Below are 25352 nucleotides of genomic sequence, written 5' to 3'. Positions count from 1 at the left end.
CTTTTATCTCCTCCCTTCCTCTCTCCAGGGATACAAACACCCTTTCCAGCTCAAGCCACCATTGCATTTCTTCCAATTTAGTATAATGCATTCATCAATACTCAAAATAGTGTCCAATATAGCTCCATTTACCCTGCAGGGGTAATTTTATTGCCTGACACTTTAATTCTGCATCTCAATTCCATTCTGACCTCTGTCTTCAGCCCTCTACATTGTTTCAGTGAAGCTCAGTGTAGCCTTGAGGAACAGCGCATTTTCTTTCTTGTCACATTATACTGCCTTACAGTCTCAAATGACTTCAACAATTTTAGATAGTCTTGTATCTCATATTTTCTGCATTCAAATTTATTTTTTCTGTCTTAGTAATTTCAAATTTCTTTCATCTCCTCTTATATACACTCAACTCAGAGGTATTGTTTGTTATCCACCAACCTTCACCACTTTCTCTCAACTGCTTTAGCTTCACTTTCATCACTTAATTTCGCCTGCCCTTCATCCTGTCACAGATCTTGGCTATTTGTTTTATCTACCCCTCTCCCTTTTTCTGCAACTTAAAACTTGTTTTATCCATAACTTTCCCCAGTTCCGACAAAAAGTCAACCACCTGAAAAAATCAGTTCTGCCTTTCTCTCCATGGACACTGCTGATCTGATGCATATTTTCAGCATTTTCTGCTTCATTGCAAAAGACCTGATGACTAGAAAAAGTTGGAAAAAATGAGCATAAATGGGTTGGTGCATAGAGATGCATTGGAAGTAATTCGTATTTTGTGGGGATATACTGTCTGTGGGGTGTAAGAAATATGTGGTGAGTGGCACAATGGTGAGTGCTACTGCCTCAAAACAACTTTCACAACATTTATCAGTGATAATAAAACTGATTCTGATGTACTCTGGTTTCCTCCCACATACTAATGTTGTGCTGCTTGGTAGGTTAACTGGCTACTGTAAATTGCCCCTGGTATAGATGGTTCATCAGAGAATGGGGGATTTGATGGGACACTAGAGGAAAACTGGGATTAGTATAGATGGTTGGTTTGGACACAGTGTTTCGAGGGTCTGTGTTTGTGCTGTATGAATCCAGGACTATTGGGCACATACACAATACAGTGGGGATTTGGGGGAAGTGAACAGTTGGAAGAAGAATAATGGAGAACTTCAGAGGAAAATGTGCAAAATGTGGAAAATGTTCAGAAGGAAGATGTGCAAGAATTACAGAAACATGTGGGCCTGACTGGGGAATCAATAGAGCACATTGTAACGTTATAGTCGGCAACAATGATCCAGATTTGTCATTTCTATCCTAATTATCCACTGCCATCACATGCACTATCTTTTCTCACATATTAGGCATACCTTCCACAACCATTAACTATGCCATTCAACAATCCAAGTTACCATCGTATGTCTTCCACATAGTCTTCAGCACTTAACAGTAATTTTAAAATGGATGGAGAAGGACAGTACTGGGATGGAGTCAGGAAGGAATCACATATGGCATAATAGAGATCATGACTGGAAATCAGGCAAGTCCTTTGGAAATATATGACATAAGAATGGTATCAAATCCCTTAATACACAGGTTCTGAAAATGATATTCACTCTCCAGTCCAATTAATAAGCTATTTAATAAATGATTACAAGTTAACCATCTAAGACATGGATTTTTTTCTCCTTTTCAGAGTCACCACCATTCCAAAGTTATGCTTTGACACTTTCATACCATATATTAATCTTAAGATGTAGTCTATTACTAAGCAGAATAATTTTAATTGATTGAACATGATACCATTCTTCTATAGACAGAAGATTTTCACATTCTTCAGCGTTAACAAATACCAAGCTCCCTGGACATATGAAAGTATGTGTCTAGAAATTAGATTGGACCCATTTAGGTGAATTAAAATCTTGTTACATGCAACACCAGAGCCAAATCAGGCCTCCAAAAATTAAAGTTTAATTGGATGAGAAGTTCTTTGAAAACACAATGTTACATTCACTGCTTTGAAAGATATGATAAGTCTACAACTACATGTCTCCCTGGGAAATGTATGAAAAGTTCACAAATGCCTCACTGATTGAAGATAAGTTGGTCAGACCTTACATGGCAACTACAGACCAACTCCATGGAGGTAAGATAAAATGCAAGGGACGGGTGATATGGCTTTCACCTGTATGTGCATCTATCTCTAAAGGCCTTGAGGTGTATGATGAAAAGTGAGACAGCAATTGCAGCATCTTGCAGTAAGGTACATATAATAAAAGGGATGCCAAATATTGAATGGACCAAAGAGTAATGATTTTAAAAGCATTTTAAGCATTCCAAAATGAGATTGTCAGATGCTGTGATCAAAACTTTAAAGTCATCTTGGAGGTCCTTGAACTCATATCTCAATGGGGATTTAAACTGGTGTAACTGTTGCATGACAGTGGTTCTCCTCAGGTTGTAAGTCCAATTTTACCCAGTATAGGGTCAAATGTGCAGTACTATACATGTGACATCATTGCATAAAGGTCTGTTGCTGCCTAGAGCTCAGACACATTAGCATAGATCCCAACTGGAAGTGTCTTGTCCAATTTTGTGAAGAAAGTGATTTCACCTAGAAATGATCACTAACGTTGTTCCTTCTGAGGAAAACTGATTTTGGATCACTTTGCACTGAAACAACATACACAGTTCTGTTGTTTTCTCTCAGAAAGAAAGAGAGCAAACAATCAGTAGGTGAATGTTTTAATAATTTGTTAACTGTGATTCCCGAGCAAGATGTTTGGATCCATTTAGTGGCAGACAATTAGCTGTCCAAAAATTTTAAAGAAAATATTACTCACTGCAGAGGATGGACGATGAAGGCGTCTGCAGTGTTAAAGTAGACCCATCAGCACGAACAATATTTACACGGAATACCAACCGTGCACGAGTGCTTTTCTTTTTGGATCCTGCAATACCAATGCGTGCTTGAACATCAGCATTCCTTAGCTTTAGAATTCCCACACAGTCAACACTGCAAGCAAAACAAAAGACAGTCATGAAGTTAATAGCAATTGTGTTATAACTCTTATCAATAATTTCTAACAAGTCTCCCTGTCAAAGCAGCACACTTACTCTGCCTTTAAAAAAATAACCATTTTTTTATTTATATGTCCTTATTATAATATTGTAAATCATCTTATAAACAGGTGTTGGAAAAACAAATTAAAACTGAAAACTCTAGGAACACTCAGGAGGTCAGACTGCATCTGTGGAAAGAGAAACAGTTAATATTTCAGGTCGAAGATCCTTTAACAGAAGTGGAAAATGAGAAAACAAGTTAGTTTTAAGTTGCAGAGGGTGGGGGAGGGATGGATAGATCAAGAGAAATGTCTTTTATAGGGTGACACCAGCAATGCCAAGCCGATTCCACTGTTTAAGTAGCTGTCTGGTTAATAAATTAATGAGGGTAGTTAGAGAGAGAGAAAACAAACAGAGGGACATGTAAAAACTGTGAAATGAAGGATAGAGCTGTTGTTGAGATCTGAGGTCTCTTCTCACTTCTGGATATGCTTAGAAGATTAGGCAGCATCTATGCAGAAAGAAAAACTAAGTTAACATTACAGATGGACAGCAGAACTGACCTATTCTGATACAAACAGAAAGAGCAAGTTATTGATATTGTTGCAAAGTACTATCTTAAGTTTCCAGTTACAGCCTTTGGGTCTCAATACTGAACTGAACAATTCAAGGTTTCTCATTTTCTCTGTTTGTATCATAACTGGTCATGGCTGCTGTCCTTCTGTAATATTTAATCAGTTTTTTCTCACCAAGGCATTGCATAATCTGTTGGTCATATCCAACATTCGCGTTTTTGTTTCAGTTCTCTGCAACGGCTCTGACCTGTATTTCACAGCTTTAATATGTTTCTGTGTTTGTTCTTTCTAAATATCCTAATTAACTTGCCAACTAAAAGGATTTATAAACAGTGTATCACTGTGGCAAGCATGGCCTTACCCCGTCAAAGTTTCTCCCTTTGTCCTTTTCATCCCTTGCCTACCCTCTCTGCCACTCGTTTTCTCAATGTTCTGGTGAAGGATCTTCAGCCTCAGAAATTAATCTTGTTTCCCTTTCCGTTGATAATGCCTGACCATCTGAGTGTTTTATTGCAGACTTCTAGCATTTGTGGTTTTACATTTTCAATTACTGTAGAGAAAACAAACCTTGCACCAGCAAAACAATGTGAAGGGGAAGCAGAAAGCTTGTTTAAAGAGGTAGGTTTTAATAAGATCCATTAAGGTAGCATTAATGGTGAGAAAGTTAGGGAAGGAGTGTCAGACCTTTGGAACAATGACCCAAAGGTTCTGTACATGTGGAGCTAGGGAAACCCTATTCTTGATGTGGGTGGGAAGAAGGGGATGAGAGCAAAAGTCCAGGAAATAGACCACACTGAACAAAGTTAGGAATCCCTTAGTCTTCACCATCCACCCCACGAGCCTGCATATTCAACAGATCATCCAGTGTAATTTCCGCCAACTTCAAAGTAAATGATCAGCCACTTTTTTCCCTCCATCCCCTTTCCGTATTCTGAAAGGATGAATCCTTCCACAAGTCCCTGGTTCACTCTTCTCAAGCAACATCCTTCCCAACAGCACTTTCTCATGCAACCACAGGAGATGCAAAACCTTTTTCATTTACTTCTTCCCTTTTCACTTTCCAAGGACCCAACGACTCACAAGAATACAAGAAAATAGGAGCAGAAATAGGCACCAGGCCCCTCAAGCCTGTCATGCCATTCAATATGATCATGCCTGAAATATGCCGGCCTCAACTCCTCTTCTGTTCCAGTTCCCCATAACCACAATTCCTCAATCTTTCAAATAGTTATCTATCTCCACCTTAGATATAGCTAGTGATCCGACCTCAGGGACAGAAAATTCCAGAGGTTCACTACCCATGAAAGAAGAAATTTCTATGCGTCAGCTTTTAGATGACCAGCCCCTTATTTTGTAGCTGTGTTCCCTTGTTGGCAACTCTCCAACTAGTGGATATATCTTAACACCTACCCCGTCAAGGCCCCTTAGGATCTTATGTGTTTGAATGTCACCCCTCATTCTTCCAAATTCTAAGGAATATAGACCAAAACTGTTTTGTCTCTTAATAGGGCAACCCTCTCAAAGCTGTGCATAGTATTCCAGGTCTGTCACAAACCACCCTATTGTTAAACTCCAACCCCTTTGCAGTAAAGGCCAACATGTTTCATGACAACCTTTCAGACCTGCCTGCTAACATTTTGTAATGCATGCACTAGAACACCTTCACTCATTTGTAGTCCCTCTCCATTTATATAATAATCTGCCTTTTGATTCCTCTTAGTGAAATGCATGACTTCACACTTTCCACATTAAACTCCATTTGCCAGGTTTTCACCCAGTTTTCAATCCATGCTCATGCACTTCCTCCATTACCTGGGGCACTTAATTTATGCACCAGCCTGTTATATCCCACCTTGTTAAATGCCTTTTGGAAATCTAAATACATTACATCTACAGGTTCACCTCTATCAGTCATCTCTGTCACATCCTCGAAGAAATCAAGCAAATTTGTCAATCATTTACCTTTTATAAACCCATGCTAAGTTTGATGATATTCAGTTATCTCCTCTTTGATTACTGACTCTAGCCTCTTGATAGATGTTAAAGTAACTGGCTTATTGTTCCCCTCCTCCTGTCTTCCTTCCTTTTTCAACAAGGAATTTGCATTGGTTGTTTTGCAATCTTCTGGTACCCTTACAGACTTGCGCGAGTTTTGAAGAATTTCAAACAATCTCTACAGCCACTTCCTTTAAAACCCTTGGGTGCAGACCATCAAGACTTGGTGATTTGCCTGCCTTAACTCCACAAGTTTCTCTAATATTTATACTTTGTGATTGGTACTTTTACAAGTTCCTCTGTTATTTGAAATTAGCCCATCTATTATCTTGGGACATCTGCAGTGTCCTCCACAGTGAAAACTGAAGTAAAATACTGATTTAACATATCTGCCATTTCTTTGTTTCCTGTTACTAATTCACTAGCCTCGTTCTCTAAAGGTTCCACACCTACCTTAGATGCCTTCTTCCTATTTATATTCCATGGAAACTCTTACCATGTTTGATATTACATGCAAGTTTTCTCTCAAATCAATTTTCTCCCTTCTTATGAGCTTTACTCTCTTTCATTGCTGGATCCTAAAACTTCCCAGTCATCTGGCTTACCACCAGCCATTGCCACTTTGTATGTCTTACTTTCCATTTAAAATTATCCTTGACCTCCTTTGTTAACCACATAGTGTGCTTTCTACTTTGGATAAATTCCTGATGAGGGTTGTGGGCCAGCTGTCTAAATATCCAGGTGAAGCAACGATTTATTTGAACTTCTTCCAATTTAGTGTACTGCATTTGCTGCTCACAGTATGCTCTTCTCTACAGTGGAAGAAACAAACTCAGAAATGGATGGCTGACTTCTTTGCGGGACAATCCCATTCAGTCTATTCAGGGGGACCTAGGTTTCCAGTTGCCTATGACTTTAATTCTCCATTCTTCTCCCACTCTGACCCCTCTGTCACAAACCCCTTAATCCCAACATAGAGTAGCAGAGTGGCGCAGATAGTGGAGTGGCTGCCTCATACCTCAAGTGACTCAGATTCAATCCTGATCTCTGGTCTCTCTGTGGGGAGTTTACACATTCTCCCTGTGACCTCTGGGTTTCTCCTGGGTGTTCCAGTTTCCTCCAACATACATATTGACCACTAAGTGAATTGGCCATTGTAAACTGCAGCTAGATAAGCATTAGAATCTGGGCACAGTTAATGGTAATGTGGGGAGAATAGGTTACTGGAAAAATTAGTTGGGCAATGTGATTGCTCTGGAACCAGCATTAACTGGATGGGTCAAAACGACATTCTTCTATGTTGTATGGAAATGTATTATGAAATAGTATCATACTGTAAGTCTGAGGAACAGCACATTATCTTTCAACTATCTCAGGACTTAACAATGAATGAATTCAACAATTTCAAATAACGCACCTTTCTAGCTTCTATCAGAACTGGCCAGTTCTAATGAGGTCAAATGTTAATTCTGTTTTTCTCTCAGCGCAAATGCTACCTGACCTGAAATAAATTCTCTTTTATTTCAGATTTCCAGCAAAGGAAACATTTTCTATTCCACAGTTCCATCATTTTCTTTCCTCTGACTTCCCTTCTCATTTGTTTCTTCTTACAGTTCAGCCAAACAAATCAGCCAGGATTGACAAGCCATCATCACCCTCTTTCAGCCAGCACCATTGCCACTTATATCATTCAGCTCTCTTGGTCTCCCACCGTATCATCGACATTGCCTTTGTTCTTGCCAGTCCTCTGTCTCTGTCCAACTTAAAACCTGTTTGATTTTTCTAGTTCTCACGTAGGTCATTAATCTGAATTGTTAACTCTGTTTCTCTCTCCACAGATGTTGCCTGACCTGCTGAGTATTTCCAGCATAACAGTCGCAATAGAGAAGGACCTAAAATGGGGGAAAAGTGTTTAATATATCAGAAATGAAATCTGATGGTCTTGATAATGAACTTAAAAATAAGGTCATATCAAAGTCAGAGAAAAGTGCAGGAATATGAATGGTTCACTCTAGCTTAGCTAATAATATGAAAAGCTGACAAAGTGGTTAATTATTGGACTTGTAATCCAGAGGCTCCGTCGTTCAAGCCCACCGTGGCATCTGGAGAATTTAAATTCAGCTTTTAAAACTGATGGAGATCATAAAAGCACCTGATTGTTGTAAATCCAACTAGCAGAAAATATGCTATTCTTGCCATGTACATGATATCAGACCCACAGGGATGTGGCCGGTTGTATCAAAACCACTATTCTTTAAAACAATAAGAATAAAACTAGATCACCATGTATTGATCTTGACATTGGATTTGGACATGGCAGACTCATCCACTGCCCAGCTGATCCATACTTCCCACAAACATCTTCACAACATCTGGGAACCAGCATTCAACAGTTTACTCAAGCAACAGCACATCGTCGTTGTACTAAAAGAACCATATGAACATCTCAGATCCTTCATCAAGTCCTAACCCACCACAGAAATGGCAGCACAATGGTAAACAAGTAGGAGGGAGTTGTTCTGGATGATCTCAGCATTGAATCCACACCTCATGATGTTTCGTAATACGAGGTTAAACAACAGCAAGCAAAACTGCTGATTGTCACTGACCATCCTCCTTCAACTACTGAAACAGTACTTCTCCAGGTTGAACAACTTGGCATAAAGTGTACTCTGCATGCTCAGCAGGATCACTAGTGACCGAGCTAGCTAAGTTCCAAAGGGCATAAATACCAGACTAAATGTGCAGCAAGCGTTGAGGGAAACAACACAAGAAATAAACCTACTTGATCTCATTCATCAATCTACCTGTGGCAGATGGATGGATTTGTCCAAGACATGGTGAGAAGAGATGATCATTGCATTGTCCTACAACTTACAGGGTACAGCTTGCTGAGTAGTTCCAAAACCAAAGGATCAGATCAAAGCTCTGTTGTATATAATCATGAATGGTGATGGACAAAATAAAAGGCTGACAAGCAGAGGTGAAAACATAAACATTCTCAATGATGGTGGGGTCCAGCATGTGAGTTGCCAAAGACATGGCTAAAATATTTGCAACCACCTTCAGCCAAAAGTGCCAAGGAGATGAACCATCTCATCTTTCTCCCAAAATCCTCACCAAACGGAAGTCAATTTTCAACCAATTCGATTCATTCCAGAATATAAAGAAATAGTTAAGAGAACTGGATATAGAAAAGGCAAAATGATCAGTCAAAATCCCAGATGGTGTGGTGCTGAAGACTTGAATTGCAGAATTAGCCATGCATTTAACCAAGTTGTTCCAGTACTGTTGCAATACTGGCATTTATCAAATAATGTACATAATTCCCCAGGTATGTCCTGTTCATAAAAAAAAGAGCAAATAAAATCTGTCTAACTAACGTGCAATCAATCTATTTTCAGTCACCAGCAAGGTGGTGGAAGGTGTCATCAATAACGCTATTAAGCAAAAATTACTCACCAATAACCTGCTCACCAGTGCTCAGTTTAGGTTTCGCCAGGATCACAGGATTGGTAAAATTTCAGAATTCACCAAAGGATGACTAAGAAATTGGTAAGGAAAGGGAAAGTAGAATACAAAAGTAATCTAGCAAGAAACATAAAAAAAACTATGAAAGCTTCTACAGATATATAAAAATGAAAAGATTAACAAAAGTTAATGTGTGTCCCTCACACATTGAGGTAGGAGAAATTATATTGGCAAGTAAAGAAATGGCAGAGAAATTAAACAAATATTTTGTGTCTGTTTTTATAGAAAAGGACACAGACAATATCCTGGAAATAGAGAACACGTCCAGAGTGAATTAGGATTAGTTTAAAAAAATATATTAGAGAAATTAATAGGACTGAAAGCCAATAAACTCTGAGGATTAGAAAAACTGCATCCCAAGGTTTTGAACGAGGTAGCTATGGAAATGCACTGATTGGCATCTTTCAAAATTCCAATGATTCCCATAAAATGAATGATGGCAAATGTAAACTCACCATTTAAGGAAGGAGAGAGAAATAACAACTGGGAACTTAGACGTAAGGAAACTTTTAGGTTCTATTATAATGTATTTGAACTTTAGAAGGTTTTCTAAAAGGTGTCAAGAAGTTATTAAACAAATTAGAGCAGATGGGTTTATGTAATATACTGGTGTGGATTGGTTAATGGAGAGAACAGAGACATTAGAAATAGACAGGTCATTTTTGGATTAGGAGGCTGTAACTGGTGGGGTGCCTCAGGGACCAATGTTCACATCTACATCAATGGCTTGGATGAGGGGACCAACATTAAAATATCCAATTTTGTATTGATACAAAGCTGGGTAGCAATCTGAGTCATGAACAGATGCAAAGAGTAGTTAGGGAGATATAAACAGGCTGTGATATGCAAGGGAATAGCAGAAGGAACATTTTGTGGAAATGGTGAGATCATCCACTTTTATAGAAAAGCTAGAAAAGTGTAGTATCTTTTAAATGATGAGAGACTGGAAGGTGCTGGTGTCCTTGTTCATGAATCACTGAAAGTTACCTTGAACATACAGTGAGCAATTAGGAAGGCAGACAGTATTTTGGCCTTTATTCCAAGAGGTTTTAAGTACAAAAATGAGGTTATATTACTGCAATTACATAAGGTCCTGCTGTGAATAAAGTTGGAATATTTTATGTAGGTCTGGTCTCCCTGTGTATGAAAGGACATACTTGTGATAGATGGACTGCAACAAAGGTCTACCATTTTGTTTTCTGTAAATGCTGGCCTTGCCAACAACACCCATATTCTGCAAATCAATTAAATAAAAGATGCAAATGGAGTTTGTGGCAAAGACCAATAAACACAGTTTCTACCTTCCTAATGTTGATTGAAGGAATGTGTTTGTGGACAATACAGAGGTAATCAACTGGCTCAGAAAGTAAAGTTTGGGTGAATATCTTCATTTTCAAAGTGGAAGCCAATCCATGCCTACAAACCATATAACTTTGGGCAGATAAAGAGAGGAGTAACAAAAATTGATTTTTGAAAATTAAGGCTTCAGGGAATGAAATTGAGTCACTGCTGGAGACAATGGTACGAGAAAGAGAAAACATTCCAGGCTGCATTCATGTAGTCAGGGGTTACAACATACATAGGAGGTCCCATGGTATGAGCTGCTGGAGCAAGGGCAATGACATGGTCAACAATATTGAATGTTACGGAAAGGGCAAGATTAACAATAAGGAGTAATGTTCTGCAGCCAGGGGTGATTAAGTTCACAAAATTTGGGGCACTTTAAAACTGAGTCAAAAGTCAAAGACAGACTAAGGGAACTTTAAGCAGAGGAAGGAAATAGATGTTGAGAAAGAGGAAAAGCTGGAATATTCTACCAAACCTCTTCCATCTGTTCAATTTAAATATCTCCACCAAGTAGTGGTTAGCATAACACTATTACAGCATCAGCAACCCGGGTTCAATTCCGGCTGCTGTCTGTAAGGAGTTTGAACGTTTTCCCCATGTCTGTGTGGGTTTCCTCCAGGTGCTCTGGTTTCCTCCCACATTCCAAAGACGTACGGGTTAGGAAGTCATGGGCATGCTATGTTGGTGCCGGAAGCGTGGCGACACTTGCGGGCTGCCCCCAGAGCACTCTATGCAAAAGATGCATTTCACTGCGTGTTTTGATGTACATGTGACTAATAAAGACATCTTACCTTATCTCTAATGTGCAGGTCCTGTCTCCTACCCATTGTTCCTCTTTGGGCACTATATCTGAATTCTCCCTTTTTTACCACAATGCTACTGTCATCGTCCCAAGGGAAACATTTATCTCCATCTTAATGTTGCCCATCGTTTTTCTTTCTTTCATTCCTTTCCCTGCATGATGAAAGAGCTCCTGCAAAATCTTGCTACAACTGCTGGAGGCAGACCAGATCTCATGAAAATTTCTATCCATGGTGTGTATAAAGTCACTTTCTGCAGCATCAACAGAATTTTAAACATCTTTTTCATTTGTCAGGATCTGGGCATTGCTGGGAACACCTGCATTTATCACCCATCCCCCAACTGCCCTTAAACTGAGTGGGATGCTTGGCAATTTCAGAGGGCACTTCAGAATGGGTCTCAAGTCACATGTATGACAGGTTGGGTAAGGATGGCAGATTTCCTCCCCTAAAGAACACGAGTGAACTAGATGGGTTTTTAGGGCAATCTGTTAATTTTGCAGTATTCATTACCAATGACTATATTTTTATTCCAAACTATTAACTGAATTCACACCTGCCGTGGTGGGATTTGAACTCTAGTCTCTAGATTATTAGTCCGGGCCCTTGGATTACTACATGTAATTTAACCAATGCACCACCACCATCCAGCCTGCAATACGTCCTTTGTGCTGGAAAAGAGTGCTGGAAGAATATGCCTTCCTCATCATTAACATTTCTTTATACTTTAAATAAATAACATATTAAGTAAAAGAATAGATCTTTTCTTAGGTATTTCATCACATCTTCCAGACTCAACTTGGCTGCCTATGTAACAGCAGTGCCATGGGTCTCTGGCATTATTGAAGTTTGCACAAGTATACAATCACTCATGTGCCATACAAAGGTCATATACACATGTACTGGTGCACTGCAATTTCTGGGTCATTATCTTTTATTGCATGATATCCAAATGAATTTTCATGGCATACAAAATCTGATTATTGTTGTACAAAATCTCTGGCTCTAAAAATTTAATTTAATGTATATGGATTGTATTTACTTGGCACAGCAATTTCAAAACAATATGGTTTTTAAGTAATATTACAGGCGACCTCAGAGTTACAGCCATTTGGGTTATGGAAATCTGCCCTTACAGAATTCACAAATCCAGCCAAAAATGTGAGATACGGAATAAGAATCTCCCTCATAGAATTTGTATGAAAATAAGTGAATAAATCAACATAGAATTAACTTTTTTCTCCAACCTGCATTTCTTAACACATGCATAGATGACATAGCTTCGTTATCTGGAAAATTGTGATATAGCCTGTTTTCTAGGAAAGCAACCTTCCCCTGCTCCTGTAACGCGGGGGTTGCCTGTATTTAACAATATTATTTTAAAAAATTTTAGATTCTACCTTCATTTCAAATTTTAACTTTGCACTCTAAAATGTTTAAAAAATTAAAGTTGTGCTTTCTCCTTCCTGGTCGACTCTGTATAAAGTTTCTTCTAACATGACCAACTGCTCAACCAGCTTGATAACTTCTTTGTTGCTGTATGTCAGAATTCCCCTTGAATAGACAGCAACCAATGTAAACGGGAGATGACTACATTTTGCAGCTAGCTTTCTTCAAAGTCAGCGATGACTACATCCATTTCACGAGTGATGACAAAATACATGCCAACAGATTTATTGATTTCTCCTATTGTATTCTATTTTACAAACACTACTTGTGTGTTTTATACAAAAACAATAGTGAGGTAACATCTTGCTTTGCTCCTTCTCAGCTGAAAGCTTTAATTCATGTTACAGTTCAGTTTAACAGATGGTATTTTACATTTAGGTAATTTGCTTGTTATCATTCTTTGTTGTGAACCGAGATGGTGAAGATCAGACACCACTTAACATCAGAGTATCAGAACCAATTTCTCCTCCAACATTATTACCAACACCAATTCTAGTCTACAGTATCTTTCCCTACTTAATGCAGATGATGTAAGCTCAATCAGCACAAAGTCAAGATCAAACTCAGAATCCCCTCTGATTCCATTGTTTGATCTCTTTGCTCTTGCCAACTGAGTTAATAAGTAACAAAAAAATAAAATTCAATATTAAGACAATATGTTTATTATGAGCAGTCTCCATATGTTCCATTCATTTTGCAGAAAAGACATTAGTCATTTCAGTAGATCTCAATACTTACGCTAATGTCATGTTACTTCCAGGATCCAAGTTGACCTCAATCACAGTTGTTCCATCAATGTCCACCTCCTTGCAAGGAGTAGTATTTCGCCCAGTCACTCTGCATGCTTGGTAAAAACCATGAGGTTTGACTCGGCCGGAATCATTTCCGACAAAAATTTGTAAGATTGCTGGTTCATTGTAACCTTCCAACTAAAAAAAAGATATATAACGTTTGATATGATGCATGGAAATTTAAAATTTTTATGAGTAGAGTTTTTTGATGTTTAAACAATGTAAAATTAATAATGTCGATTATAATTTCAAAGACTGCAAATGACATGAAATTCAGAAATATAGTAAACAATAAATAATGTTACCCACACATTGAGAACACACAAAGGCCCTGCATGAGTGGCAGAAGGAATGGATCTACCCATCAACCCACCCAGTTAATTACCATCTGTCCCATCTATGAGAGGTCCACAGTTACTACATTGGCTTCATTAACCTCCTCAGAACCCACTAAACCAGAGTGAAAATAAGTCATCTCCATCCTGAAGAACTGCCTAAGAAGAACTGAATTTACTAAGTCATAAGCAGATTAAAATGAACTGATGCATAATAGATTAAATTTAATGAAAAGAAAATGATACATTTCAGTGGGAAGAATTATGGACAACAATAATAACTAAATGTAAATTGAATGCCATATTTTAAAGAGGATGCAGAACCTGAGGATTTATGTACAGGAAAAGTTGAGAAATCTGTTTAAAAAACATGGAATCCTTGGTTTAGAAAGAGTACAAAAAGTAAAGAAGCTGCACTAAACCTTTCAAAAACATTTGTTAGAACCCAGGAACTCAGCGGAAGTTTTGTGGTCATGTCACTTTAGAGAGCTTTATTTGAATGGTACCAGAGAAGGAAGATAAGGTTTTTGAGGGGATACTAAAAAACTGGGGGCTGCTCCCTTCACAGCTGAAGCTGTTAAGGGATTGAGACAATATTTAATGGTGATGTTCAAATTCTCAATGAATTTTAGTGGAGAAAAATGCTTCTACTCCCAGAGGGGTTAGCAAACCAGAGGACACATATTTGTAATGTGTCTGCTAGATATGGAGAGAGGTTGAGCAGGTTGGGACTTTTTCCATTGGAGCATAGGAGAATGAAGGTGATCTTATCGAGGTGTATAACATGAGGGGCATAGTGCACAGTATTTTTCCCAGGGTTAATTAATCAAGAACTAGAGGACATTGGTTTAAGGTGAGAGGGGAGAGATTTAATAGGAACCTGAAGGGCAACTTTTTCACCCAGAGGGTGATCAGTGTATGGAATGAGCTGCCAGAGGAAGTGGTTGAGGCAGGTCCATTAACAACATTTAAAAGATACTCAAACAGGTACGTGGGTAGAGAAGATTTAGATGGACATGGGCCAAATGTGGGCAAATGGGACTAGCTTAGAGAGGAATCCAGTTGGGCCAAAGGGCCTGTTTCTGTGCTGTATGACTCTATGATTCTATTTATTAAGATGATATGCACAAGAACCTCTGATACAATGAAGTAAGCAAAATCTACGGTGATAAGATCTGAAGAGTTCTCTTAAAGTCCTCTTAGACAATGGAAGCAGATAAAACCTTCCATAGGAAATAGAGCAAGAACTTCAATAAAAAAAATGTGAGAAAGCAGAATGGTTGAGTATGAAAGACTAAATAACTTTTCCAAATAACAGGCACAACCAAAATAAATCAGTGTGGTTTCATAAATTTTGAAATTTAAATTTTGAAATCAACCTTTGTGCCCTTCAAAAATAGACAACCTTAACAGAAATATGATCTTTTGTTTTCCTTTTTAAATCTCAGCATTTTTCTTCTCCTCCGCCCTGCATCCATGAGACTGCACTCCAACTCTTAAGATTGTGGTTTGTTTGTTGAATCACTTAAATCTACCTAATGAAGTTACTCCCATGATGCAGTTAAGTAGCACATTTCTGATTATGATTCAACAACAATAAAAGAATAGTGATACAGGTTTAAGAATACAGGCTTAAGTCAGGGTGGTATGTAATTTGGAAGTGATAGTCATAGAAAAGCAAAAAAAACTGAAGATGCTGGACTCAGAAATAAAAACAGAAAATGCTTGTGATGCTACATGAAAGGTCATAGCTCTGAAATGTTTAACTTTGTTCCTCTCTCTACAAATGCTGCCTAACCTGTTCCCAGCATATTCTGTTTTTATTTTGGATACATCTGCTGCCCTTGCCTTTGCAGATGGTAGAGGCCTCAAGATTGGGAGATGCTGGCAAAGAAATCTTGAGGATCCACAGTAATGCTTTCAGTAGATGGTACATACCACAGTCAAAATATGTAGGTGGCAATGCAGAAGTGAATGCTTAAGCTAGAGGATAAGTACAATCGAGCAGACTAATTGTCCTGAATGCTGTTCAGTTATTGCACTACATTCTAAACAAGAAGCTTTTGTTTATCTACAATAATTCCCTTCAAAGGCAGGGAAAATAATTACCTTCACCGTTGGAAAGCCTTGCTGTGTCCGATCTTTCACAGAGCCACGGCTACCTTCTGTCAAGTACCGTGCTCTGTGCTGTGTCTCGGGTTGCACCAGTACCTTCAGTTCTTTGCCCTCACTTTTACCAGGATAGTGAGCAGTTAGTGTTGGGCCCTTCTTTAATGATTTTTGTGGCTCTGTTGTTCTGTGAAACATCAAAAATACCTTTCACCAAAATTACTTTAGTGAAATAAAATGTATCTTTTGACTTCAGATATGCAAAGCATTTTAATGCACTTCCTTTTAAACATATTTACAATTTTCGATCAATTATCTTATATTTTGCTCTAATTTTTCTTTGACCAAGTCTCACTATAGGGAGCAACGCATATACCTTTACCCTAATTTTGCAAATCTGTTAAATACCTGGAGTAATTTGTCTGCCAAAAGTATAATTATTTAGCACGAGAGAAAACAGGTTGAAATTTGGTGAGATATATCTCTGAGGAGAGCTTACAGGTCCATCTACGCTGTAGAAAGAAAGGCAATGGAAAAGACCTGATAAAAACTCAAGTGGTTCCTCTTAGAATGTCATAAGCAGAGCCCTGGGGTTTATTTAATTTGGTCAGCAACATTTTGGCTTATAAACTTACTTGAAGATAATTCTGCATCAACCTAACTTTCTACTTGAGGAAGATCCAAAGAGCAATCAATTTTCCAGAAAAATTACAAAAATAATTCTCAAATTTAGTATCCATGCCTTGCCTTCCTTTGCATTGAATGACCAACCTACTGCTTGGCCTCTTCCAAAACTCTCTGATCAATCCCACCAGGATGTTCATTGGGATGCATCAGGATGCTTCACTCTCAAATTTCCCCTGCTTCCCAGCATTACATCAGGACCCAGTTTCTTTTCTTTTCTCCTAAAAAATTCCTGGACAAGAACGTACCATCTACCATTCTATAGTGAATACTTACTTCACTGTACATCCCATTTACACAATGAATCACTACCAGTTTGAAAATTTCTTTTAATTTTTGCACCTGGAATGGTTTGGTAATTTCAATGCAGAATGTTTAACCATATAATGGTGTATTTTTATGCGTCAGTAAAATGGCTACTTTGCAATCATATAAATCAACAGATTCCACTAACATTTTAAGATAGGCTGTTTAATGTAGTCTTGCCAATTTAGCACATGCACAATAGAATAAAAAATTTGGTTGAACTTGCAAACTACAGATATAAAACTAAAAGATCAGTTGGGCTTTATAAGATCAATATTTTGAATTGAGAATCATATATATGTATTGTACAATACTGGTAAAGTTCCCACAATGGAATTACACTGACAGCACTAAAGGGGTAATAGCCAAATGTAAAATATTTGTCTGTTAATCAGACCAATGGTTTGCATCATATAACAAAACTGGGAAGGTTGTAAAGTGTTAAGTTTGGAGCATTCAGTGATAACAATCACATCATGCAAATAACATTATAAATTGTGACTGCAATGCTCAAACAATTTAATTACACTGCCTGATTGCTCAGATATTACAATCTTGAAAACTACTTCAGCAGGTGCTTCTCTATATGATATTAGTGTCATGGATTAATTTTTCTTTCAAGAACCCAAGTGTTACCTAGCACACCACCTGTTCCCCCAATCCCTTCATCTCTCAATATCTCTGAAAATGTATCAAGGAATTAAATTCAGTGATTTTGGTTAAGACATTATCACACCACTTCATTTGAGATAGAGTGATATCCAGAGGAACTAACAACTTCAAAAACAACAGAATTCAGGTGGGAGCAGTTTGGCCACCTATTATATGTTCTCCTTGCCAATGAAGTCAGGGGAGGTGGTTAAGAGCTGGTTCCCATTCAACTTAAAATGAATTTATAGAGAAATTGAACACAGGGATCTTGAATATATTAGAAAACTGTAATAAAGCATAGATCTAAAGTGACAGTGAACTTTGTTCAGTTCTACCAAATGGATGGCTGACACTCATTTCCTGTTTTCAAGAATGGGCCAGAAGTGATATTGCACAACATTACCACCAAGCCAGTGGGACAACCGAGATTTATTTTACCTATGAATTGAGAGGAAGGTCATAGCCTCTACATACAATGAAGTCACAGAATGTTTTGCTTCCTAAACTACAAATAAAAGCTACAAAACACATGTAATTTTATCACAGAGAAGCTTCAAAATAAATTTAAAAATAAATAATAAATATCTATGAACTCAGTTCATCGCTTTTATACATACCAACATCAAAACATTTTTTTCACTCACTAATTCTAATCAACTTAGACGCATTATTAAGTTCCAGACATGATTTCAATTTGAAACCAAATTGTTTCCAAAGACCAAGGAACTAACTTAGAAACTAATCATTGGTTCCAACTATACCCAAAGTAGTGGCTACCACTGTTTACAGTGAAAACACAATGATAGTGCATGTGACAAACATCCCTACAGTTTCAAGCATCAAGCAATTCTGATACTGTTTTTGTTCATCTATCAATTTCCAAAAAAATGACCTATCATATAACCTGAACAATCTTTGTGTACATACATTTATATTTCTACTGCTTTCTATTCCTGACCTTTCCCTAATATTCGTACTGTCATCACTTTGGAATTGGGACTCAGAAGTGCATACCCTAATCTAAATCCATTTAAAAAATCAAAATAATTTGCAGTTAATTGAAAGAGGTGTTGAAAAATAGATTGTACTTGTGGTAAATACTAACAATAAACATTGCAGCAAAACTCTTAAAATTAGAAGTCCTTTAAGATTAACCAAAGTATAAACAATTTTTAATTTGCTTCACATTCCCACAATAACCAATCCAAAGAAGTTAATGCTAAGTCTTTGTGATATTGTGACAGTATATATTTCAACAATGGAGTTCCCATTTTCATAAATATAGCTAAAATGCCCTGGAACTCATTATGCTCATGGCACTTTTCAGATATACTTCTAGCCTTTGAGATTACTCTCTTTATTTCAAAGTAGTTGATTTGTGCAAAATTCAACCAATGCACTGGCTATATATTACTGTAATAGATGCTTCATTCTTATTATAAAATCTATTATTTTATTACAAATGATTAATCCTGAAAAAATTCCTAATTCATGCTACCTTGTGACCAGAGTCTGGAAACGTGCAACTTTCTCTTAACTGCAATTCATCAAATTAACCCATTACTAATAGTTACATTGCACTATAGCACATATAAAGAAGGAAACTATTACTTAAAAACACAAACATATAAGATAGTGATAAAATGACAAAAATATAAATGGATAGTTCAGTAAACTATTCCCAGAAAGTTTGCAAATTAATGAAGAACTAATTCGTCTTAGTCAAACTGCACAAAGGATTACGGGGTAGGAAATTTAGAGGGGATTTGAGGAAGAATGTTTTTTATACCCAGGGGATGGCTGAAATCTGGAACACACTGCCTGAAGGGTTGGTGGAAGCAGGTGCTCTCAAATAATAAGAATTATTCGGATGAAATGCCTTGGCATAGTCTATGGGCCAAGCATTGGAAAATGATCTTAATATAGAAAGGTACCCAATGGGCAGCACAGACACAAACATCTGTTTCCATGCTATATCACTCTCAGGCTCTATCACAAGATGAATAGGCATGGAGTAGCAAGGAAATGAATAACTGACTTGATGATCCCAAGAATGCAAGGATTGTTTTCATGGATCAACAATGAAGGCATGATTGTGAATATCGGAATAATCATTTCTGCGATCATTGTTATTATAGATGTATATTTATCCTTTGGAAGAAGGGATAATTACAAACCCCTCTGACCTCCACATCAGGATTGGCCACTAATAGTGAAAAAGAGGGGGACCTGGATTGGATTCAATGATGGGTCAGCAGTAGTGAACGTCAGTTAATGTCAAGAAATTTGAAGTTGTGAACCAATGGCAAGGAAAAATTGGAAATGTAAGATAAATGGGAAGTGTCTAAGGGAAATAACACAGCATAAGGATCTGGGAATACTAGATATGACAACGTCAGTGTTGCTGAAAAGATATATGGGTTCTTAGCTTGTGGAATTTGGGAATTGAACATTAATTGCAGCAAATAATAATTAGTTTGCTTTAAGAACCAAGCTTTCCCAATTTTGAGTATTGTATACATTTCTGAGCATAACATTACAGTGGGAACATTGTGGCTTTGGACAGAGTGCAAAGGGCAAAGTGTATCAAATTTGTTAAGTGGGATTAGGTGTCTTCACTATGCAATATCTATGGAAATTAGAAATAGTTAAAGTGGCAAAGAGGAGTATGGCTTAGATATGAAAGTAAATATTGAAGATATTAAGGAAAAATGGGCTTCAGGAACATGGTTAATTTCAATACATATTCAGCACAAAAAAGGTTAAGCTTAGATCAGAAGAGATGGAATTTTGTTGGAAACCTGAAGAAGCAGTAGCAATACTTAAATTTTTTTTATCTGAGAGAACTACTGATGGTTATGAAAGAAAAGTGAAGCCTCTGACCTTCGCAAAGGACATGATGGATGAAAGTTATCCTTTTTAGTTTTGTAAAGTCTAATGTTTCTCAGGACAAATGAACATATTAGGGAGCTGAGCTAAGGGAGGCTTTGATTAACTAAGTACATTTAGCAACATTCTATGGATAAACAAGTTCTTCTGGAGCTCACTTGATTCACTCGGCAAGCTGGGGACAAACTTAAGGACTTGGAGTGAAATAAGTCATTTTGTTTGCCTCTCTCCAGGACTTAGTATTACTGATACTTGGTGTGGGTAACATTGCATTGCTTAACAAACAGCAGCTTTTGTATGTGAACACAACCTAGAAGAAATTTAGCAATCACTTTCAGATGCAAATCAAAGTCTGCAGTACTTGAATCTAGGGGATTTCAAACTGACATAAATATATCACAAGGATATATCTGAATTCTCAAGTTCCATCAAAAAATACTTTGACATAGGTTTAAAAAACTAACTAAGTGAGGAACATTATATCCAGGTACCAATATAATGAAGGTACTTCCTTTTTAAGACCATGACAGGTCAATTTGCTAATTGTAACTACAATTCAATAATTGTATTGAATGGGAGTTCTAAACTACCAAATTGCACCAGCCTTTACTTTCTAAGAAGGAGACCATAATGTGAGCAATAAATGCGATATACTTAATTGGGAGAAGTGCATTTGAATTTTTGCTTCACCTGGAATAATTACGATGGATGGTCCCAAGATGGTGAGAAGAGGTAAGTAAAAGGGTAGGTGTTGCACATCCTGGAGTTACCCTTATCAACCTTTGACAATGGTGGGGTTATTCCTTAGTAAGTGGATTGCTGTAAGTTCAGAGCAGATTAAGTTTGAGTGAATGATGGCAGTGGAAAAACTGAGATGTCATTAATGAATATGAAGGAGCTAGGGCTTTACTCATTGGAGAGGAAGAGGATGGGAGGCATGATAGAGGTATACAAAATATTGAGAGGAATAGATAGAGTGGACAGCCAGTGCCTCTTTCCCAGGGCACCAATGCTCAATACAAGAGAGCATGGCTTTAAGGTAATGGGTGGGAAGTTCAAGGGAGATGTCAGAGGGAGGTTTTTCACCCAGAGAGTGGTTGGTGCATGGAATGCGCTGCCTGGGGTAGTGGTGGAGGCTGATACATTGGTCAAGTTCAAGAGATTGTTTAATAAGCATATAGAGGAATTTAAGATAGAGGGATATGTGGAAGGAAGGGGTTAGATAGTCTTAGGTGTGGTTTGAGGGCCGGCACAACATGGTGGGCCGAAGGGCCTGTATTGTGCTGTATTGTTCTATGGTTTTAATAGCACCACTAACCTGACGGATGGCATAAAAACATGAAATTACTTCATAGTCAGGTCACTTGCTTCATCTATTTAGAAAGCTAAATTTACTTCAGCAATAGATGGCTTTCAATGTAGTTACCCAAAGTTCAAAAACTTTGTAACTTAGTCTGTGGATCACCAATTTGATACTGAACCACAAAGCCCAGGAAAATCCCTGATTCAGTCCCTTGACTTTAATGAGATGGGAGATCTCACCTGGCAGCAGTAGAATGCCACTGTTGGCTTTGCTGCCCCTGGGATGAACAAAGAAAATAAGTAGGTAAATATATCGTGGAAAAACTGACTAGGGTTCCATCTCCTGGAAACATGCAATTGATCTATTTTGTAAATTGATCTGTGAACATGGAGCAAGGATTGAACTGGACTCAGGTACAACTTCCCCAGCCTCTCTGCACACCCCCAATGTCTTATAATCAAATTGCCTGTTGATATTGACTGTCAAGGATTTTAACTTAAGAATACTAGTTTAAATAAGATATTACAGGGGAATTGGCTTCCAGGGAAACATATGCCAAAGTGTTTTGTTTTCCATTTTTAAGGGTAAAGACTGAGAAATCATCAAAGAATATTATTTATGAATTTGCATCAACAGAAGTTATCATGTTTCCAGTATATATGAGGAAGAGGTATTTGAGGGGTAAACACAAAATAATTAATAGAATGGGAAATAAGAGGAACATATTTTACCGAAGGAAATCAGATTAAAAAGTTCAAAACCTTTCCTTTTCTAGGGAGCTTCAATAATAAGAATAAGAAATCTTTCTAAGTGTGCTCTTCCAAAGGCAGGTAACTTTAGTCTATTACGTTTCATAGAAATATGCTGCCTATAAATGAAGATGACATAATAGATGAGATGGAAAGAAGTTTGCACTGAATTAAATTTACAATTTGCAGAGGAATAAAATGCATTTGTAAATTTCAGTATATTTTGTGTGGGTTTATCCAAATACTACCCTAAAAGTTCACATAAAATTTTTAAAAAACTATACCAACCCATTGCTTCCCTTTGAGCTGTTTTTGCCTTCTGAGACGAGTTGAGAAAGTACATAATGGGGTCCTTTTGCACTGTCTGCATCAAAGACATCCATATTTGACTCTTCATCATCCACACGCACAAATCCAGGCCGTTGTTTTGGCGAACGTTTTCGTGACTTCCGTGGTACTGTTGTGTTGTCATTATAGGAACTAGAACTCATGATGCTGAAGTTAGAGCCTGATTCATCCATCCAAATATTACTGCTCTGTTCCGAGTCACCTGCATCATCCTGACAAGACATCCTGCTGTCATCCAGCAAGTCTTCAGGTGGTGGAGAGATGTTGAGGACTGTTCTCCTTTTGGGTGTGGACTGTAGCTGTGGGGCATTACTTAACTGATTTTCATAGCTCAGTAATTCACTTACCCCATGGGCACTTACCCCCTGTTCTGGAGTGCAGCTATCTACTTGCATAGATGTGTTGTCAGTTACTGAGGTAGAATGCATGCTAGGATTGGAAGATGGGGTGAAGGTGTTGCTTTGACCACCGCTGGAGGAGACATCTGTGATATGTACAATCCAAATGTAAATACATATATTTCAACTTGAGTTAGCTAGCATTGTCCAGTTGTGTTTTGTTTAAATGTTCACAAAGCTTTAACTCAATTTATAAAGTGAAAAGATATCAACAATGCTTTTTTTTTCCCAAAATACTTGGATACCAATGAGGATCAGGAAAAAAAAATAAGAAACTTTGGTATGCTATAATTTACTTGGGGTTGTACAGAGCAAGCACTGAAAAGTAATATAATCTTCTGATCTACAAAGCAAAGAACTGCAAATTGAATTGCAAACTCTCAGCTTGACAGGCAAGTTCCTGGAACTAAAATGAAAAATATAATTAAGCTAATGTTGAAATTGTAATTACTATGCATTCTTAAAAGTCAATTTAAAAGATTATATAAATATTAATCTATTGAATAGGTGTGTGATAAACAAAATAGGAGGAACCATGCATGCACTTCTCTACAGTTGATGAGGGACTTCTCAAAACCAAGTGGAGAAAAGCTTTTTAACCCAACCTATACTTCACTTAATCTACAATTGTATTCTCTTCCACAGAGGTCAGCAAATGTTCATAAATAAGTTTAAAAAAAGGTAATGTGGTAAAACTATTTGATCTGATTCTGAAATAGACTTCAAAGTCAGCGCAATGCAGATGAAGCAACTGCCCATATTGAAAGCAAAAGATCTTTAGGCATACTGCAGATAATGGTAAATTAACAATTTTATTTTAATAGCTTAATACTGAAGCATATTGAATATATGAGGCAGGGATTCCGAATTTTTCTCTTGGCCTACACCCAAACTCCTCGCATGTTGAAAACAAATGCTGAAATCTGATAAATCAATAAATCAAATCTTTATCATTTTTAATAATGACTTCAATTTTGTATACAGCTTTAAAAGCAGCCTCTCAAAACAACAGCATTTTCAATTTTTGCATTTATTTTTTAATGCAAAGTGCATTATTTGCAGCCACTTTGTTAGATTATGGTCTTAGTCACTTTAAAAATGTTTCCTTATCATTTATTTCTCACTCTTCCCTGCATTCCCACCCCAACCTCCCAACACTTAATAGTTCTGAAGTGTAGTCACTGTTAATTCCAGGTAGATGCTGAATGTTACTTGTTTGGATTGGATACATCATATTGATGGTTCAAGCACGAGGGCTATATCCAGCTGTAGTGCAAGATTCCAGTTTTGTGGAGTTAATAATAAACATTGCTGTCTTGTTTGCTGAGAAGATCTTCATGTTCTCTGGTTCTGGACTCCACCAAGGAGTCTGTGCTTCCAGAAGAACAAGTAAAGCTTTCTGGAATTTTTTGATAGTGATTAATATGATGCCATATAAATGTGTGTCTTTCTTTTCAATGGAAAGGATATGACTATGAATATGCTAGTAATCTAATCAAAAGGATCATTAATAGACATGATCCCCATATTTCCAACTTAAATTGCTTTAACATTGTTCCCAGTGCAAGCAGGCCGTAATAAGAAATCTGTGAATAAAATATACAACAACTCTGTAAGATAAAAATGCAAAATTCACAATGTAAAACAGTGGTATACTCCACTAATTAAGGAGACATTTGCAACCTATTAATCACATGAATGATACTGGAACATGTGAAATTTTCTGAAGTTGGTTGTTGAAGTAAATCAGAGGACCCACATCAAAAATTAAATACTTTCACTACTTTATAATGCCAGTGGAAACATGGCAGTACAATGGTAAGGAATAGGACTTCACTCCATGACTGATGGTCTTATGGTACCTAACTCAAATGGTCTCTCCTTATCTGTGATTCCGTATCGTGAATGCTAGATCATTGATCTTTTCTCTCATCCTTACCAAGTCTTAATTTTTGAATTCAAAGTGCATTTATTAAATTCACATTTAATTTTTCAACAGCCATTTTAACTTCCAGATCTGTTTGGCTCAATCCCACACTTAACA

The 25352-nt window shown here is 37.4% G+C and overlaps 1 protein-coding gene across 7 annotated transcripts in view; it reads right to left on the bottom strand.

Moving 5' to 3' along the window:
- nfat5b (nuclear factor of activated T cells 5b) overlaps nucleotides 1–25352 on the bottom strand; it is a 151558-nt gene that overhangs the window by 48692 nt on the left and 77514 nt on the right. For all 7 annotated transcript variants that reach the window (XR_007957328.1, XM_052028033.1, XM_052028034.1 and 4 more), the window contains 4 exons: nucleotides 22851–23394; nucleotides 15981–16167; nucleotides 13484–13674; nucleotides 2829–3001 (listed from right to left, as the gene is read on the bottom strand). Coding sequence is in view for 6 of the 7 variants with exons in the window: in XM_052028033.1 (XP_051883993.1) it covers nucleotides 2829–3001; nucleotides 13484–13674; nucleotides 15981–16167; nucleotides 22851–23394 (1095 nt within the window). In the remaining variant the exon portion in view is untranslated. The remainder of the gene's footprint in view (nucleotides 1–2828; nucleotides 3002–13483; nucleotides 13675–15980; nucleotides 16168–22850; nucleotides 23395–25352) is intronic.

Source organism: Pristis pectinata, chromosome 13 (genome assembly GCF_009764475.1).
Source record: "Pristis pectinata isolate sPriPec2 chromosome 13, sPriPec2.1.pri, whole genome shotgun sequence".
Classification (NCBI taxonomy): Eukaryota; Metazoa; Chordata; class Chondrichthyes; order Rhinopristiformes; family Pristidae; genus Pristis; species Pristis pectinata.
Note: the sequence above shows the minus strand (reverse complement) of the source record. Positions and strands in the feature narration are given on the sequence as shown.